This window comes from Amblyraja radiata, chromosome 18, assembly GCF_010909765.2.
Source record: "Amblyraja radiata isolate CabotCenter1 chromosome 18, sAmbRad1.1.pri, whole genome shotgun sequence".
Taxonomy (NCBI): domain Eukaryota; kingdom Metazoa; phylum Chordata; class Chondrichthyes; order Rajiformes; family Rajidae; genus Amblyraja; species Amblyraja radiata.
In genome coordinates, this window is record NC_045973.1 from 29,607,534 (window position 1) to 29,626,171 (window position 18,638).

Here is an 18,638-nt window from a genome sequence, read left to right on the forward strand (position 1 = left end):
AATGCAAGCTGCAGTGCTTTGAAATCTCTTCATGTCACATAAAGAATGAAGCAAGAATCGCAGGTGAATTGGCATGGTTGAAGTTGGAGGTGGGAAGATTTGAGGCCATCAACAATAGATGGGCAGAGGTTAGAATATAGAACAGTACAGCACAGAAACAGGCCCTTCGGCCCACAATGTCTATGCCTAACATGATGTCAAGGCCAACTCTTATCTGCCTGCACATGATCCAAATCCCTCCAAATGCATATGCTTATCAAAAGCCTCTTAAATGTCACTATTGTATCTGCCTCCACTACTAACCTCAGCAGCACGTTCCAGGCACCCACCACGCTGTGTAAACAACTTGCCCCACATATCTCCTTTAAACTTCTCCACTCTCATCTTAATGCTGTACCCTCTAGCCTTTGACCTATCCACCCTGGGAAAAAGGTTCTGGCTGTTTGTCTTATCTAGGCATGAAGGTTGGACTCGAAACAGGTCAGAGACTTGAGGTGGAACCAACAATCAAGGCCTTGCAAGTTCAGCTCCAGATCCAACAGGAAGCCAAGGAGTTGGTGTTGACTGAATGGAATTTGTGATGGATGGCACTAATCTTCCAGCGTTTATCCAGAGAAAACTTCGGCTGATCGAAACACTGGATGTCAGACAAGCAGACTTGCGAAAGTCTGGTAATACTTGCAAAAAGGTCAGGAGGTGAAGGCACGGTGTCACATCATCAGCGTACATTTGAGATCCGACACAAGATACAGCACGGAAACAGGCCCATCGCCCCAACTTATCTATACTGACCAAGATGCCCCATCTATACCACTACCATTTCTTCTCGTTTGGCCCATATCCTTCTAAACCTTTCCTATCATGTAGTCAGATGAAGGATGCAGAGATGCTGCCTGACCCGCTGAGTTACTCTAGCACTTTGTGTTTACCTGTCCAAATGTCTTTTGAATGTGGTATTGTATCTGCCTCAACTAGCTCCTCCGGCAGCTCGTTCTATATACCCACCACCTTCTTTGTGAAAAAATTGTCGCTCAAGTTACTGGTAAATCTTTCCCCTCTCACCTTAAACTTATGTCCTCTGGTTCTTGACTTCCATACTCGGGGTAAAAGACTGTGCATTCACCCTATCTATTCCCCTTATAATTTTATACTCTATCATAGTATATAATATCAGCCTCCTGCGCTCCAAGGATGATATCGCTGAAGGGGAATATCTACTGAACCAACAGGATGTTGGGCAGCATAAGACCCAGTGGCTCAGATCAGTCTGAAGAAGAGCCTCGACCCAAAAGTCACCCATTCCTTCTCTCCAGAGATGTCCCGCTGAGTTACTGCAGCATTTTGTGTCTACCCACTGGCTCACCCAAACTGTTTGACATGATAATCTCCTGAGCATAATGAAGAATCACTTCTATACTGCTGGTTCCTTCCACCCCGCCCCGCCCGCTGTAACCTAATCTCCAGGGGAAGGGAAAAAGAAACCAAAGCAATTACAGGGAAAAGTGCTCTGCAAAATGCCTCTGATAGCACCTCATGCCACTGGAAGTACTCCAGATTACACAGACCAAGAGCTATTTATAAAAGCGATGAAGTCTCAGGTTAGAACAGTTCAACCCAAGCTCGGAGTCTGAAGTAGGGTCCTGAAAAGGAAATGTCACCGATCCACATTCACCAGGAATGCTTCATGGAACGCTGTGTTACTCCAGCACCATGTGTCTTTATTTTTTGAAGAGGACAATTACTCATTACACACACCAATGCATTCCGGTATGGGAGGCACAATGGTGCAGCCGGTAGAGTTGTTGCCTCACCACATCCGAACCCAGGTTCAATGCTGACCTCTGGTGCTGTTTGTGTGGACCCTACACATTCTCCCCATGACCACGATTTTCCTCCCACTTCTCCGGTTTCCTCCCACCTTCCAAAGATGTGCAGGTTTGTAGGTTAATTACCCTCTATAAATTGCCCCTCATGTTAGGAAGTAATGTTTCTAATATACTTCCTTATGTTGTAGTGAGTAAATCCTCCCATCTATCTATATTTAAAACTCTGTGTGTGTCTGGCTGTGTATGTTTCTGACTTGTGGCTGCCAGCCTTTGATTCGTTGCCACGCCATCACCTGACCCACAAACGCCCTGATTTTTTCCATTTCGGCAGACATTTCACTTTTCATTCCAAGTATCCACTCATTAAATTTTGTCGTGTTTATGTACACATTTTTAATCAAATCCTTCTCCCCACCCCACCCCTCACTCATTTTGTCGCCTCCTGCTGGCCAGCTACCATAAGGGCTGCTGGCGCCCGCATCTCGCCTCAAAGACGCCATTTAAAAACAGCCGCACTGCTGATACCTGAGCCACTTGAGTTGGAGGACCACGTCTCCCATGGGGACTACGGGTAGGGAACGGCTGCGTTGGGGGAGCAGACCCAACGGGTCTGCACTTGGTCTAGTTTCCTATAAAATTATTAATCTGAGACTGGCCACCAAAGCACTTGTACAATTTGTTAGATCTTGGTGGGATATCTCAAAATCCCAGAGAGATTTCCTATATCCTTCAGTGCTTTGGATACGAGTTGATAACTGGTGAATCTAATGCTGTATATAAAAATAACTGCTGGAGGAACTCAGTGGATCAAGCAGCATCTATGGAGACAATAGTCAATGTTTCTTGATCCAAAATGTCATTCGTCCCTTTACAGATGCTGCCCGACCTCAGAGTTCCTCCGTCCATTTGTCTTTTTGCTTCAGATTCCAACATGTGCATCTCCAATAACATATCGAGTTCACCTGAGAGACTAAAGCTGAAAAGATACTCAGAAAACACCAGATTAAGAAAAATGGAAAAGACTTCTCAATTAACAACGGACCATTCGGTTGAACTCGGCCATGGTAGTGTTTGTTGTCTTCTCAACTTGGAATGGAGATGAGGAGATGTTTCTTTAACCGAATTGTGGTGTATCTGAGGAATTCAATGCCACAGACAGCTAAGGACGCCAAGTCATTGGATATTTTTAAAGCGGAGCTTGATTAGAAAGGGTGTCAACGGTGTTGGAAGGAACTGTAGATGCTGGTTTATACCAAAGATAGACACATAATGATGGAGTAACTCAACGGGTCAGACAGCATCTCCAGAGAAAAGGAACAGGTGACCTTTTGGATCGGAACCCTTCTCAGACTCCATAAAATGCTGGAATATCTCCGTGAGTGCAGCAGGCCAGGCTGAAGAAGGGTTCCGACCCAAAACATCACCTATTCCTTTTTTCCAGAGATGCTGCCTGACCCGCTGAGTTACTCCAGCATTGTGTGTCTATCTAGGGCGGCAAAGATTACGAGGAAAAGGTAGGAGAATAGGGATTGAGAGGGAAAAATAGATCAGCCATGAACGAATGACAGAGCAGACTCAAAGGGCCGAATGGCCTAACACAGCTCCGAGTTCCTATGGTCTTAACTTTCCCCCTATATTTTCTCATTTCAATCTATCAGTTTAACCATCGACTTCTCCCTTTTCTCAACTGACAACTTGCTGTCTTCAACTACGAGTCATGGGCACGTCCCACATTCTCACCGCTCTCCAAGGTCATTTCTTCTGAATTTCTACTCGTCATATCTGCCTCAGAGAACTGGTTGGCAGACAGGAAACAAGTAGGAATTAACGGGTCCTTTTCAGAATGGCAGGCAGTGACTAGTGGAAGCCGCAAGGCTCAGTGCTGAGACCCCAGTTATATTAACGATTTAGATGAGATAATTAAATGTGACATCTCTAAGTTTGCGGACGACACAAAGCTGGGTGGCAGTGTGATCTGCAAGGAGGCTGCAGGGTGACTTGGTTAGGTTGGTGAGTGGGCAGAAGCATGGCAGATGCAGTATAATGTGGATAAATGTGAGGTTATCCACTTTGGTGGCAAGAACAGGAAGGCAGATTATTATCTGAAAGGTGTCAAATTAGGAGAAGGGAAGGTGTTGGCCTTCATTGAGAGAGGATTTGAGTTTAGGAGCAAGGAGGTCCTACTACAGTTGTACTGGCGAGACCGCACCTGGAGTATTGTGTGCAATTTTGGTCTAATCTGAGGAAGGACATTATTGCTATTAACGGAGTGCAGCGTTGGTTCACCAGGTTAATTCCTGGGATGACGGGACTGATGTATGATGAAAGAATGAGTCGACTGGGCTTGTATTCACTGGAATTTAGAAGGATGAGAGGATATCATAGTAGAAACAAAAACATTCTTAGAGGATTGGACAGGGTAGATGCAGGAAAAATGTTCCCGATGTTGGGGGAGTCCAGAACCAGGGGTCATAGCTTAAGAATTAAGGGGTAGGCCATTTAGGACTGAGATGAGGAAAAACTTTATCACCCAGAGTTGTGAATCTGTGGCGTTCTCTGCCACCAAAGGCAGTGGAGACCAATTCACTGGATGTTTTCAAGAGAGAGTTAGATTTAGCTCTTCGAGCTATGGGAATCAAGGAATTTGGGGAAAAAGCCGGAATGGGACACTGATTTTGGATGATCAGCCATGATCATATTGAATGGTGGTTCTAGCCCGAAGGGCCGAATAACCTACTCTTGCACCCATTTTCTACGTTTCAATCACCATCACAGCAAGTTCCTGAAAATACCAGACAAGGCAGACGCAAGGAGCTGTGGATGGAGGTTTACCAAAAAAAGACAAAGTGCTGAAGTAACTCAGTGGGTCCCCCCCCCCCACCCCGCACTTCGCCCCCTCTCACTCCCATTTCTCCCTTTCCACCTCCTACATTCCTTCCTCTGGCTTCATATTCCACACATTCTCCATTCTCTCTCCTTACCTCACATATTTTGTCTTTTCATCTCTGGCCTTCGTCCAACTATCTGCCAATCAACCCCCCTCCCTCCCCTTATCTGTACCCACCTATCACTTGCCAGGCTTTGTTCTACCCCCTAACTCTCTTCCAAATATCGGACCCCCCCTCCAGCTACAACCAGTGTGAAGAAGGGTTCTAAGCCAAAGCATCGCCTATCCTTGTTCTCCAGAGATGATGCTCATGGACTCACTGAGTTACTCCAGCACTGTCTTATCCCAAAAAATAACAGCAAGGACTAAGAGCGCGACTGTTGACAATAGCAGATTTTAGTAAATTCACAGCTTATATCAAATGTTGAAACATTGAGCCCTGCTGGCTTAACTAAAATAATAACATGCACCATTAATAGAGTTCATTTTCAGGGAAAGATCAACCCAATATATCACAAATTTGACAAGATTAGCTGAATATAAAACAGATCCAAGTCATTAAAATAACAAGAGAATCGACTTGCGAAAAGCAAATTTTATTCCAAATGAAAAACATTGATAGTTTATTTTTTTTATTTTCATTCGAATAGTCTCAGTAAAGAACAATTTTTCAATTCTCAAAAAATCTAGGAGGGTGCTTCAACGGGAAGAAAGGTTTGCTTTAATGAACAGTACACATTCCTTGAATAGAGGGAGGTCAATGCTTGGAGCAGGAGAACAAGAACCATCTCACATGCCTGTAGATCAAACACTGGGCGGCAAAGAAAGATGCCCAAAACTCCAGCATACACACGAAGGAGCCAACTAAGTCAACATGCAACAGACCTCCGAGAGGTGGTGGAGGGTCAGAATTTAAACAGAATAGTTGTCAACAGATTGTGATCAGACCTTCCCTTTTCCAAAAGATAATTTGATGGAGGTCACCTGAAAATTGAATTTCTAAGTCACATTTTATCAATGGATTAAAAAAAAAAAAGAGATCTACTTGCAGAATTAAAATTATGACAAAGTTGCCTGGTTTTTGCATGCATTAGAAGTGATTGGCTATCTTCTTTGGGGAGAAGATTGAAAGTTATTTCCCCCCCACTGTGAACAGAATAGTATACCAAATATTTAGGAAATCTGAGAATCCGTCCTGTTTGTTTGAACCATCAGGAACGTTGAAGCAAGCAACACAGCACAGGCATCATTCCATAAATGGACAATTCCCTGTGCTTTTAAACTATTTACTTTCTTTCCAAACAGAGCAGAACGTGCGTCGGTCGGTCGGTTAAATACATATTGTATAACCAGGAATGAGGTACCTCTATAAAACAGAGGATATTATTTCTCAGTGTAAACTCCCCTCATGTGATTCTACGCAATCTCTGATTGTTTTGTTGTTCCTTTTCCCCAGATGCATGTGGAGGAATATGGTAACATGTAACAATCAAAGTGACAATAGCAATCAGACATAGCAGCTCTGAAGAGGTGGAAATGGACAACTGGCACAGAGTAAACAACTTGGAGTAGAACACTATTTTGCTTTTTGGTATCTACATTTTGGTGGTGTCAGAAATATACACTTCTTGTTTATTATTTTCTGAGCAGCCCTGGTGGCTTTGACAGCAAGTTCTTTCTTAGTAACTGCCTTAATCACACCTACAGCCACCGTCTGTCTCATGTCATGGACAGCAAAGCGACCAAGAGGTGGATATTCAGAAAAGCTCAACACACACATGCTTTATTTGGAACCCTGGTTACAATGGCAGCATTTAGCACACTTGATAACTTTCCATAAAGAATCTACAGTCTGCGTTGACGTTTATCCTTCACATCTCTCCACCCACTCACCTTCACTCGAGTCTAGGTCTCCCTCTTGGATGTAGGGTCTAGGAATTGCAGATGCTGGTTTACACAAAAGGAGACAAAGTGCTGGAGTAACTCTGCGAATCAGGTAGCATCTCTAGATGACATGGATAGGCGACGTTCCAGGGAGATAACCTTCTTTAGACTGATGGAGGAGGGGGGAGAGAAAGCTGGATAAGAGATGGAGGCAGGACAAAGCCTGGCAAGTGATGGGTAGATGTCCTCCGGAGATGCTGTCTGACCCACTGAATTACTCCAGAACTGTGTGTTCGATGCAGGTTTACAGCAACTACAATTCCTTGTGTCTCCACTGACAATGTGGAGTCTGCTCAAGGCTATTGCCTCTAGGTTTATCGATGTACATTATAAACTTGGTTTTACCCTCCATGGAATGCATCACCTGCCAACAATAACTGAACTAGTAAAATGCAAGATTCAAGCAACAATATCAATGAAGTGCTTCATCTGAGATGCGAACCTCCATTTCTTTTTTAAGGGACACAGCGTGGAAACAGGCTCATCGGTCCAACGAGTCCGTGCCGACCAACGATCACACCGTACACTAGCACTATCCTACACATTAGGGAAAATTTACATTTTACTGAAGCCAATTAACCTGCAAACCTGTACATCTTTGGAATATGGGAGGAAACCGGGGCACCCGGAGAAAACCCTTGCAGAGGACGAACAAATTCCATACAGACAGCACTCGTAGTCAGGATCGAACCTGAATCTCTGGCACTGTAAGGCACTCTACCGCTGTGCCACTGTGCTGTGTTATTTTCTTCCACCAGTGCCTGAGTTTCTGAAGTGCAATACAGATCAGCTGCTATCTAACAGAACAGCAAACAGGTTATATTAGCAAACATTTGCCCTTTACCAATACTTTCCTATGTACTACCATGGAATTATTTTAAACAGTAATAATCATTTTACAGATTGAGCCAATTTGTCCAAGTTAAACATGGTGTTCTCTACAATCAGGCAATAATATTTGACCAAAGATTATCAAGTGAAAAAGTTTAATCTGTCGAGAAATAGAGTATAAGGTTTTACTGTGAAAACACTGCAATCAATATAAATCCCTCTTTTTATGCCCTGCTCAATCAGGTATCTGGAGTAAAAGTAATTGATCACTAAACATGATAACAAGGCAGTAATCTCATCAAGCAGGTCAGGTTAAATGATTGCCTTAATCTATCAGCAAATCCCACGCATGAATAAATAATGGTAAATGAGATCAAATGCTTCTAATCATGTTATGAGTTTTTGTACCATATACAGGTGGTGTTCATTGATACAGATTACTGAGTGGCTTTTGCACTGACAAAGTTTTTCAGAGTTGTTATTGATAAGCAACATTACAAAATATGGCTAAACACTCAGACGAAGCAGGTTAATTTGACACATTTCTGAAAAAGGCCAATGGCTCACTAATCATGGAATTTTAAGATGGTTTATTGAGAATAAAGGAAATCTTTGCTAAATATGGATTATAAAAAAAGCATTTGGAATTATATGTGACTCATGGCAAACTGAATGGATGTTTGTGGTGTGATGTAACATGGAGAGATGACAGGTTTGCGTGTGATCAGTGGACTGTGGGCACCAATGCTATGCTGCACCCCTTTTGTTACATTGATACTTAGCCTTAATAAAGGTAGGTAAGCATTTTGAAATCTGCTAATATGAAATTGGGTAAAATCATGCCAAATGTTGTGTAAAGCTGGAACACCACATGCGGAATGTAAAGATCGCACTCAAAATTTGTAAGATATTTTACCACTCACTCTGATCACATTTGCTATTGTGAATAACTATTCCTGTCACAGTGCTGCAGGTTTTGTATATTTTCCTCTCAGTGTACAATATTACAGGCATTAGGCAGGAAATGAAGCACATATCAATAACTACCGCGCAGCATCTCACCTTAGCTCAAGGTATTTAATACAGCTTTCCTTTACGCTTCAGATTCATTCTCTGTCAGTGAGCTAAATTATTATAAATGCCAATTCTTAGCAGATAGATCAATTGCATTACTAGTTTTAATCTTTGGTTTTAGTTTGTTGGCGGCAGTGGCGCAGCGGTACATTTGCTGCCTTACAGTGCCAGAGACCCAGAGTCAATGCTGGCTATGGGTGTTGTCTGCAATAAGTACGTTTTCCCTGTAACTGTGCTCCGGCTTCCTCCCACATTCCAAAGTCGTGCAGGTTAGTGAGTTAATTGCCTTCTGTAAACTGTCCCGAGTGTGTAGGATAGAACTAGTGTATGGGTGGACTCGGTGGGCCGAAGGGCCTGTTTCTACACTGCATTTCTAAACCTAAACTGCAACACTAGAACTAGAACCAAGTTTGCAGGTGCAAAAATAAATCTTTTTGCCCAAGTTACTACTGTTGATGAGGAATAGTCATTCTTGTCAGATTCTGTGCTCCTGTGGATTAATGGAAGGCAAGATTCTGCTCAACAGTGATGCATTCCACACCCTTCTGGTCAACTAAACCAATACTCACCATCAGGGCTCACTTAAGACGCGTTCCAGGAGTCAAATGCAGCTGAATATGTACCTCAGGACATGCAAGTAGGACAGGCTTCATCCAAAATGGTTGTGACATGCAAGTAGAACAGGCTTCATCCAAAATGGTTGTGACATGCAAGTAGGACAGGCTTCATCCAAAATGGTTGTACAGCCACAGAAAATCCCAGCCCTTAAAAGTTATTGAAAGGTTGTAAAAATAATCTTCATGCAGAAGAATTTGTCTTTCAAAAGGTAACTAACCCATTCAACTCTCATTAAATTAGTGCTCTGTTAGAATGTTATTCAATACTTAGTTACGAGTTTTAAAAATCAAACCATTGTACTGGCTTGAATATATTATGGATTTGTACACATTCAAAACTGGCACCTTTCTGTTCTTTTTTTGAGGTCTGAATATCGATGTTTGTACAAGTAGTAAAAAAAATGAACTAGACCACACACTGAGCCAGCAATTAAGTTAAGGAAGGAAACAGCCCAAGTAGTGCACACGTAATGATAGCAGCCGGATTCAATGTAGCATCTAAACCACGATGATCCCAGGGATAATCATGGATCAAAGATTGAACAGAACATGACCTGGGAACCAAATGTCAAGCTATGCAGTTCATTGTGACAGTGTGCTGAGGTGAGGGGAGTGGGTAAAATGGTGTTCACATTCTCCAGCCACACACTCTTGTGAGATTTATTTAAGGGACTTGCTTGATTAAATAGAACTGAAATTCTTCAACGTTAGTTACTTATTCAGGAATTTAGTTCTTCCTAAATGGTCTCGGCAAACTGTGATTGATTGATACAGCATGTAAACAGGGCCTTTGGCCCACCGAGTCATATTGACCATCGGCTTTGGGAAGCAGACACACTTTGTTATGCATACAAACTACCTTGTGCCAACCGTTCACCTGAGAAACAAACCCGACCTTCAAGATAAGGTATCAAAACCCATCCAGTTATTTTTGCAAAAAAAGAATGCTAACTTCAAATCACCAAGCATCCCGCACAGTAAAGCATGCAGAGTGTGACGATCAAAGAAACGCAATGCCAGGTAACTGATCTTCCAACGTTCACGATGGCCTACGTTTGGCTGAAGGGCAGCATGCAAGTCCTGGTGATATTCCATCAATTTAATACAGCAGGTGCACACTTTGTTGAAATAATGGCATCTCAAAACTGAGAAATACAAAAATAGTTTTTGACAAAGGTAAACCGAAATCCCCTTCTAACATTTCCTGATAATTCGTACCCCTTTGTCACCATTTGGCAGGCACCACATTCTTCTGTCCCTTCTGTCGCGGGAGAGCAAAAGCCAACAGGATTTCTGTACCAACTCAGTGTGATCCTGCCTTCAACTGCAGTTCCATTCTCAACAGAACAATCATGTGGGAATCAAGAGGTGTTGAGCCCCTCACTAGCATATTACACAAGGTGTCTCAGAAGAGCTAGTTCCGCACAGACTGCATCACAAACCCCGGGGCCACTCAGACAAACCAATGACTTGCTAAGTAAGAAAGGATCCAAGAAGTTTTTTCTGTGACATTGGTAAATGTCTGTACCAGCTTTATGTATACTTACCAGCATTTCTGTTCAGACAATAATCAACTACATCTACCATTTATGTGGTCCAGTAAGAAAAACTCAAATTATTGTACGTTCAATTTATTGAAGGGTGCACCACATATTTATGGAAGGAAATATACACTAAACATAAAAAATGCCCTTAATCAAATATTTCTACACCTTTGGACTTGGGGATTTGTCAGCCTGAGATGTTTGGGTTATCATTGTGGTCAGGATTAAATGGCGACTTTAATCACTTCATTGTAACTCCTTACACCACATTGATTATAAAGTTTTTACGCTAAGGTCAACTTCATGATTCAGTGACTACTGATGCATCAATGGTGTAGGACAAAATTCTCAGTGAATTCCGTCATACATCAAATTGCCAACTTTTATTGTACAGTTGATCATGACATCTCTCTCAAATACTGAATGAGTTCCAAGCTTTCAGTGAAGATCTGAGACACCTCAAATGCAATATTCAATCAATCTGCTCAACACTTCTCTGAAGGGAGCAGGCATGTCGAGGAGTGTTTTGGACTTGGAGTGGCAGTGGATTTGCTGGTGGTGATGCAAACAATTGGTGGCACAATGTCTGGGCAGAGAAGCAAGGCTCGCACATGCCTGCCAATTCCTGAACACGCAACTGAGCTGAGTATCTTCAAGCGAGTCCTGATCTGAACAGTGGTGGAGGAGGGGAAAAAAACACAAGATGGTAATAAAGGAACAAAAAAGAAACAAATTTTCACATCTTGTTTTTGGTAGTCGTCTCGACAAGTAACATAAACCACTGCCCATGTAGCAAGCACACTGTGAACCCGAGAAGGTTCAAATGGTTTTTTAAAAAATGCATATATTTCAACTCAAGTAAATTACAAAACCACAACAAAGGGGGAGAGATATGGTAAGTGACATTTATGTAACAATTTGACATTTAGAGGAACAGCAGCTTTGTTCCAATGTCTGTTTGGTACTGCACAGAGTAGTAAACTGGAGATCTGCCATACAATTAAACTGTTAGAAATGTGCAAGTGGCCTTTTGTACACCCCTATCCTACAGACCAACGCATTTCATCTGACTTGCACATTGTTTCATACTGTGAAATGGTATTATACTGAAAACCCACTACAGATGCACAACTTTCAATCTTAGAAAACTCTTGATTTGAAGCAACTTTGGTAGTCTATGTTCAACACAATTCAGGGAAGCTTTAAAGAAGCCAGTTTTATATGAAACATTAAAACCTATCCAGATACTTTTCAAACACCCAGTGGTGAAACCACAGAAGCAATCAAAGCTTTACAACAGCCAAACATTTTCTTTTTAGGTTTTTGTTTGGCAAGAACTGGTCACCTACTTATATAAGTAACAAAGAAACACAGAATCTGCTCATTTCATCTTATCAAAAATTACATTTAGTATTTGTCTTTGTGGTTCAGTTTGATAATTCATAAATCAACATTTCTTTCCTGTTTTTGGAAGAAAATCAACCCAAGGTACAGAATGTGTGTTTTTTAAACCAAGAAGGCAGATAACAAAAAAAAAAAACAGAACATATGCCACACTTTTTCTCATCCCTGGCTGGGTGGTAATGTATCTCATCCGCTTAGTGGTTGCCCCCATTACGTGGAAAAAGGCAGAAAATGCAGTTTTGCTCATTTACTGCTATTTTTTTTTCTTCAGTGGGGAGTTTTTTTTGTGTTTATAGGTGTTTTTTCACTTTGTTTCCATCAAACTGAAAAGTGAAAAGGCACTAAATAATATTGTGCCTATAAACCAGGATTCTCCAAGTCCAAACTGGTACCAAACATGGTGACAAGTTGCTCTTCATAATTCACTATATTTCTCTTCATGATGTCCATACAAGGGCCTAACAACCTTTCAAATGCCTGGATATCCATCACTGCAAAGAAGAAAGCAATCATTTAAAACCTTTGTTCAACAGCAAGTTATTTTGCACATTAAAATGCAAGTGACATGTTTGAGGAAAAAGCTTCAAGAAAGGTTACTGCATTGCATTGAAATGTTTTTCCAATGTGGTACTGAAATATCAGCCGAGTCTTTGTCAGATAATTATTTACACTAGAAAGTAACCGCACACATTTGGAGATCTTTTTAATTAGTCTTGCACCATGTTCTTAAGCGTGATTTTGTCTACAATTCACCAGTAGATCTTCAAACTAGTATCCGGAATCAAACTAGGTACTTTGGGCCAAGAACATTATGACGGCACAGCAGCACAGCCAGCAGACCTGCTGCCTTGTAGCTTTGGTGACCTAGGTTCAATCCTGCCCTCCAGTGCTGTGTGGAGTTTGCATGTGTGTTTCCTCGACATCCTTTAGATACAAAATGGAAACAAGCCCTTCAGCCCACCGACCAGTGATCACCCCATATACTAGCACTATCCTACACACAAGGGACAATTTTTACAATTTACAGAAGCGAATTAAGCTATAAACCTGTACATCTTTGGTGTCTGGGTGGAAACTGGAGGACCTGGAGAGAATGTACAAACTCCATACAGATATCACCTGTAGACAGGATTGAACGGGTGTCTCTGGCACTGTAAGGCAGCAACTCTACTACAGTGCCACTGTGCTGCCCTGCAGGTTGGTAGATTATTTGGTCACTGTAAATTGTCCCTACTGTGTTGAAAATGCCAAAGACCAGAGGGCATAGCTTGAATGTGAGAGGGGCAAAATTCAAAGAAGATGTGCGGGCCAAGTTCTTTTTACACAGAGTAGTGGTGGAGGCAGATATGATTGTGGCATTGCACAGACCTTTAGATAGGCACATAGATATGCAGGGAATAGAGGGACGGATCACTTGCAGGCAGAGATTAGTTTAACTTGGCATCATGTTCAACACAGACCTCGTGGGCCAAAAGGCCTGCTCCTGTGCTGTAATATTTAATGTTCTATGAGCAGTAGAATTGGGGGAGAAGGGAGGGGTTGATGGGAATGTGGAGAGAGTAATTTAAGCGTGATCTTGGTCAGCACACACTTGATCCATGATTCAATGACCATCTATGACTCCAGGATTTAGGTACATAAATTGGAAAATATTCAAATGCTAAACAAATAGAAAAGGCAGGTTTTGAGCAGACAGACATTTGCCTCAGCCCTGGCATTTCTAAAACATGAAATTCTTGCTGCTTTTGTGAATGAGATTAGAGGTCTCCGGGAGGTCACTTCAGACGGGGTGGGGGTAAAGAAGAATGTTATAATAACGGGAGAATAGAGGAAACAGTATTTGGGGAATGAAGAGTCAGGAAGATAGATACAACTACAAGCACAAATCTAAAAACTGTACTGCCTAAAGTGCCAAAGGAGGGATATCCTTCTCAGAAATAGAGGGGAACTGAATTAGAAAGAAAAAAAGTTATATGGTCTGTGCAGGATCCTGATGTAGAAACACGAGGTAAATTTTCAAGTAACAGGACCCAAGGGGACTAAATGAAAAAATAGGACCACAAAGATGATAATCTCTGGAGCCACAAAAGATTGGCACAACAAAATAATCAAAGATCTGCTCTTTAGTACCTTTATCCCAGTGGCTCAAAGACAGAAATGGGATCAATTCATGGGTCATTGGCACTAGGATTCAGGATTGTGGGAACTATTCCACTGGAATGGGGTTTATTGAACTCAATGTCCTAATCAAATGATGAACTGCAGATGGGGCTTTAAACTAAATAGTGCGAGGCAGGTTCAGGTGAATGGAGTTTGGGTAAATTGAGTGGAATGGATGAGGTAATAAAGTGGGGTTGTGAAATGGGTAATAATTGCCTAAGTCTATTATGGAGGGACAGAACATATACCTGTACCTCCAAATAGGATTGAAGTAGTAAAAAATTGTAAAAAGATAAAAACGAAGGAACTTTAACTGAAAGTACATAGCATGTTACAAGATAGGCAAATAGACTGGACAAAGCAAATTAGCAATAACAGTGCAAGAACTGACTATGTTAAATAATTACCTAGGTAAAAGATAATTTCAGATCAGCATTTTGTAATGAGGAAGAGTTGGTGTTCAGAGGGACCTGCATGTTCTTTCACATTTGATGTGGAGATATAATAAGCAGTTAGGAAGGTAAAATGTAATGCTGGCCATTATCAAAAAGAGGGGTTAATATTTTATTACAATCATTTAGAATTCTGGTGAGATTTCATTTGGAATAGTTTGTATAGGTCTGGCCTTCCTACTCAAGGTATGATGTACTTGTGAGAAAGGGAGTGCAACAAAGGTACACCAGATAGTTTCCTGGTATGGGGTTGGAAGGGATTGTCCATCGAGGATAGAATAAGCAGACAGGTTCTACAGTTTCTGGACTTTGAGAGAAGTAAGCTCATTGAAGCACACTAATTTGTTCTGGGTTGGAGTATTGTTGATGTTATAATGATATTTTCTTTTGTTGAGGTGTCAAAAGAGGGTTACAGTCTCAAAATGGTGGTATGGTCACTCAACACTGAGACAAGAAGTATCTTCACTCAAAGGCCAGTGATCATTGGAATTATCTATGCAAGAGAGCTGCGGACACTTTGTCACCAAGCACATTCAATTCGTTGATAGAAATTTTGATATTAGGGGAGTCAAGGGAAGTGGGTTAGAGCAGGAAAGTTGCATTGAGGAGTGCAAGATCAGCCATGACATTGTGGTGGATTCCAGTTTATACTTATGTTATGCTCAATTCAATTGTATACTTGCCTAAGCATTTAACGGGTCCAATTGCATATGCTGAAGCTGCTCTAGGTTTGTTGGTAACCAGTGCCAATTCCCCAAAATAATGGCCCCTGCTATATCTGGTAATTTCCACCTCTGCATTGTCCTCTTGGTCTGCCAGTGTCTAAGCAAAGGAAATACAAATGCTTGGTTTTAATGATAATGAACAGTACAGCATTGAATCAATTTCAATTCAGCAAGTTAAAAGAAAGCATTTAAATTATGGTGCTTCATCAGGGTTCTCCAAAGTCAGCATACAGGGGCCTAAATTCACATTTTTCCCTGCTCCATGACTACTGAAATCACAACAAACACTTTTACAAAACTGATGTTCGAAGATAAAGAAACTAAAAGGAAATTTTAGTCAAACCCTAAAATCACAATCCTATTAATTGAAATTTAAACAGAAAATGGTGTTTCTATTTTATTTTTCTAGCATCTGCAGTTTAAAAAAAAAAGCCTATTGTTTGGAAACTGTTCATTGAAAATTTAGGAGTATCATCAATGCATTTGCCAATAAAAAGTATTTCAAATGTTAGGAGTTAACCTGTTTGGGAACAGCTCTGCCCAAGACCACAAGAAATTGCAGAGTACAGATCATCACACAAACCAGACTTCCCACCATTGCCTCCATGGACACTTTGCACTGCAGTCAATATAATCAAAGACTTGTTCCACCCCAGTAATTCCTCCTTCTCCCGGTTCCCGTCTGGCAGAGGCTGCAGAAGCTTGGAAATGCGCACCACCAGACTCAGTCTAAATCGCAACTTCAATCATTCTACTTTTTTTCCCCTGCTGCCACAAATTACCAAAGATCTTAAAGCTGTTCAATCTTTTTATTAGCTTGCCATCTTAATTCTCCACTCCCGACTCCAAGTTCAAGGGAAGAATCTCATTGTTTGATTCAGTATTTTACAGCATTCTGTTCTGCGCAATTAGATTGATAAACTTAAATCATATCTGCTACTCCTTGACAGTTTTTTGACCTCACATGCTGATAATGGTTCTGCCATTCACCTCTTAACTAATTTTACCTTTGTATAATCATCAATCATGTCATTTAATCACCCCTTCCCTTCAACTAAACAACCCTACCTCACTCATTTTCCCTGACACTCCAGTTGCTTAAAAAAATACAACTACATTGAAAGATTTACATCCCAAAATATTGCCTATTTCTTTCTTTAGACAGCAACATTTACAGCAATTAGCTATTGTTATAGTTTCCGCATCAGTTCTATTTTGCTTTGGTTTGTGATCAGCTCATGTTTCCGTCAGTGAATCTCTTACCTTGCTCTTGATCATGATCTTCACTTCTCCTGATTGTACGATGAAGAAACAGTCTGCTTTATCTCCCTGCATAACAACGGAGAAAGATTTCAGATTTGAAAAGTGCAAGTTGAAAGCAACTTGCTTTGACATACATCCAAATCAATAATTTAATCAGTTTGACTTCCCCTATGTGTGATGAGAATTACATCCATCGGCATGTTGCGCTCATTATAAAACTAATTCTGTGAGCGTTTTTTCCTCCCACGGTGAAAAGACTGGAGTGGCTTTTTATAGAAAAGTGCCTTGAAGAATCCAGGAGCTGGAGCTTGAAAAAATAATCTGTTTTTTTTTTTTTTTAAAGAAAGTTTTGGTCTGCAAAAAAAAAATTGTAGGGGAGCTGGATAATGGAGTACTTTTGATTTTCAGTTCTTCAGGTACAGAGGGCATGATTAAGATCATGAAAAGTTGTAGCTAGGCTAAAGAGTAAAATTTGAGGGAATTCAAAGGAAATCCATAATTCGATTCCTAAAGGGAACAGACTCGAAGTCACAAAAATTGCCAGTCTGTGAGAGATTTTTCAGTGGTCAAGGGATCACATAATTGGAAAGGTGACAAGCAAACAAAGGACAAACGACAAAGGACATTTATTGTCATGTACACCAATTGGTGCAGTGAAATTTGAGTTACATGCAGCACACAAATAAGATAAACACAATACTATAGAATTTAACATAAAACATAAAAACATCTCCCCACAGCGGAATCAATGTTTCCCACTGTGAGGGAAGGCAACGAAGTTCAGTCCTCTTCCGCACGTTCACCAGTGGTCGGTTCCTATTGAGGCCTCCGCAGTCGCCGCAACGGCGGCCCGATGTTTGGGGCCCTCGAACGAAAGAACACTCTCAGCGGCCTACCGGAGACCGCGGCTCCCGAAGTCCACAGGCCGAGCTGGGTGGAGATTCAACGCTGGCGACACCGGCAAGGATCCCAGGCTCCGCGATGTTAAAGTCAGCGTTGCCCATGGCTGGAAGCTCCGCAGACCACAGCTCCACGGTGTTAAAGTCGGCAGACCCAGCATTCTGAAGCTCCAACACGGCGATCCCGGTAAGGCATCGTTCCACTCCGCGATGGAATCCAGTGCTGCGCCGCTGCTGAAGCTCTGGCCGGTCTCCGGCAGGAAAGGCCGCACCAATCCAGATGGTAGGCCGCGAGGAGGGGGCGAAGATGCAGCTCGGAGGAAAGATGCATCCTCGACCAGTTAGTAACTGAGAAAAACGGTTTCCCCCTTCCCCCCTCCACCCCTCACATAAAAAATACTAAAAGACCTCCAAAAACAAACTTTAAGACAGACTAAAAATAACTAAAAAGGATGAAAGGACAGACAGCTGCTGGCGAGGCTGCCACACTCGATGGCGCTACTACTCGGATTAGTAAACAGTAGTAAAATAAAGCACTGAAATGGCTCAAAGGAATACTTTTCCAAATATCACAGGTTCTCAAAAGGTGCCCATGCTACTGTGCTAAGTTTTCACAGGACAAGGGCTTAGTCCTTCAGCACACCAACAGCAATTCTCTCTCAATTCCTACATAATAAATTGCCTGTGGAAAAGATAGACACAAAATGCTAGAGTAACTCAGCGGGTCAGGCAGCATCTCTGGAGAAAAGGAATAGGTGGACGTTTTGGGCTGAGACTTTTCTTCAGAAAGTTAGCTCGGCTTCATTTTGGTTCTGCTAGAGATAATGGTCAAAGTTTAAATATTGAACTGATAAATACGTTAGAGAGTTTGACATTCCTTTTTGGTTTGAAGGCCACTGCCATCACCGTGTTCAAATCCCTGTGAATTATGTTTTGCAGAAAATGTACGTAACCATCCAAACCTGGATCCAGCGTAATCAACAATGGACATAAGGCGCAAGGGAGAACAATT

The 18,638-nt window shown here is 41.7% G+C and overlaps 1 protein-coding gene across 1 annotated transcript in view; it reads right to left on the minus strand.

The window, feature by feature from the left end:
• Nucleotides 1-9,555: 9,555 nt before the first annotated feature.
• LOC116983311 (mitochondrial carnitine/acylcarnitine carrier protein-like) overlaps nt 9,556-18,638 on the minus strand; it is a 204,718-nt gene continuing 195,635 nt past the window's right edge. Inside the window, exons 15-17 of the mRNA XM_033037018.1 lie at nt 16,728-16,793; nt 15,423-15,561; nt 9,556-12,618 (exon numbers count right to left, since the gene is read on the minus strand). Coding sequence (XP_032892909.1) covers nt 12,485-12,618; nt 15,423-15,561; nt 16,728-16,793 — 339 coding nt within the window. The 3' untranslated portion in view covers nt 9,556-12,484. The remainder of the gene's footprint in view (nt 12,619-15,422; nt 15,562-16,727; nt 16,794-18,638) is intronic.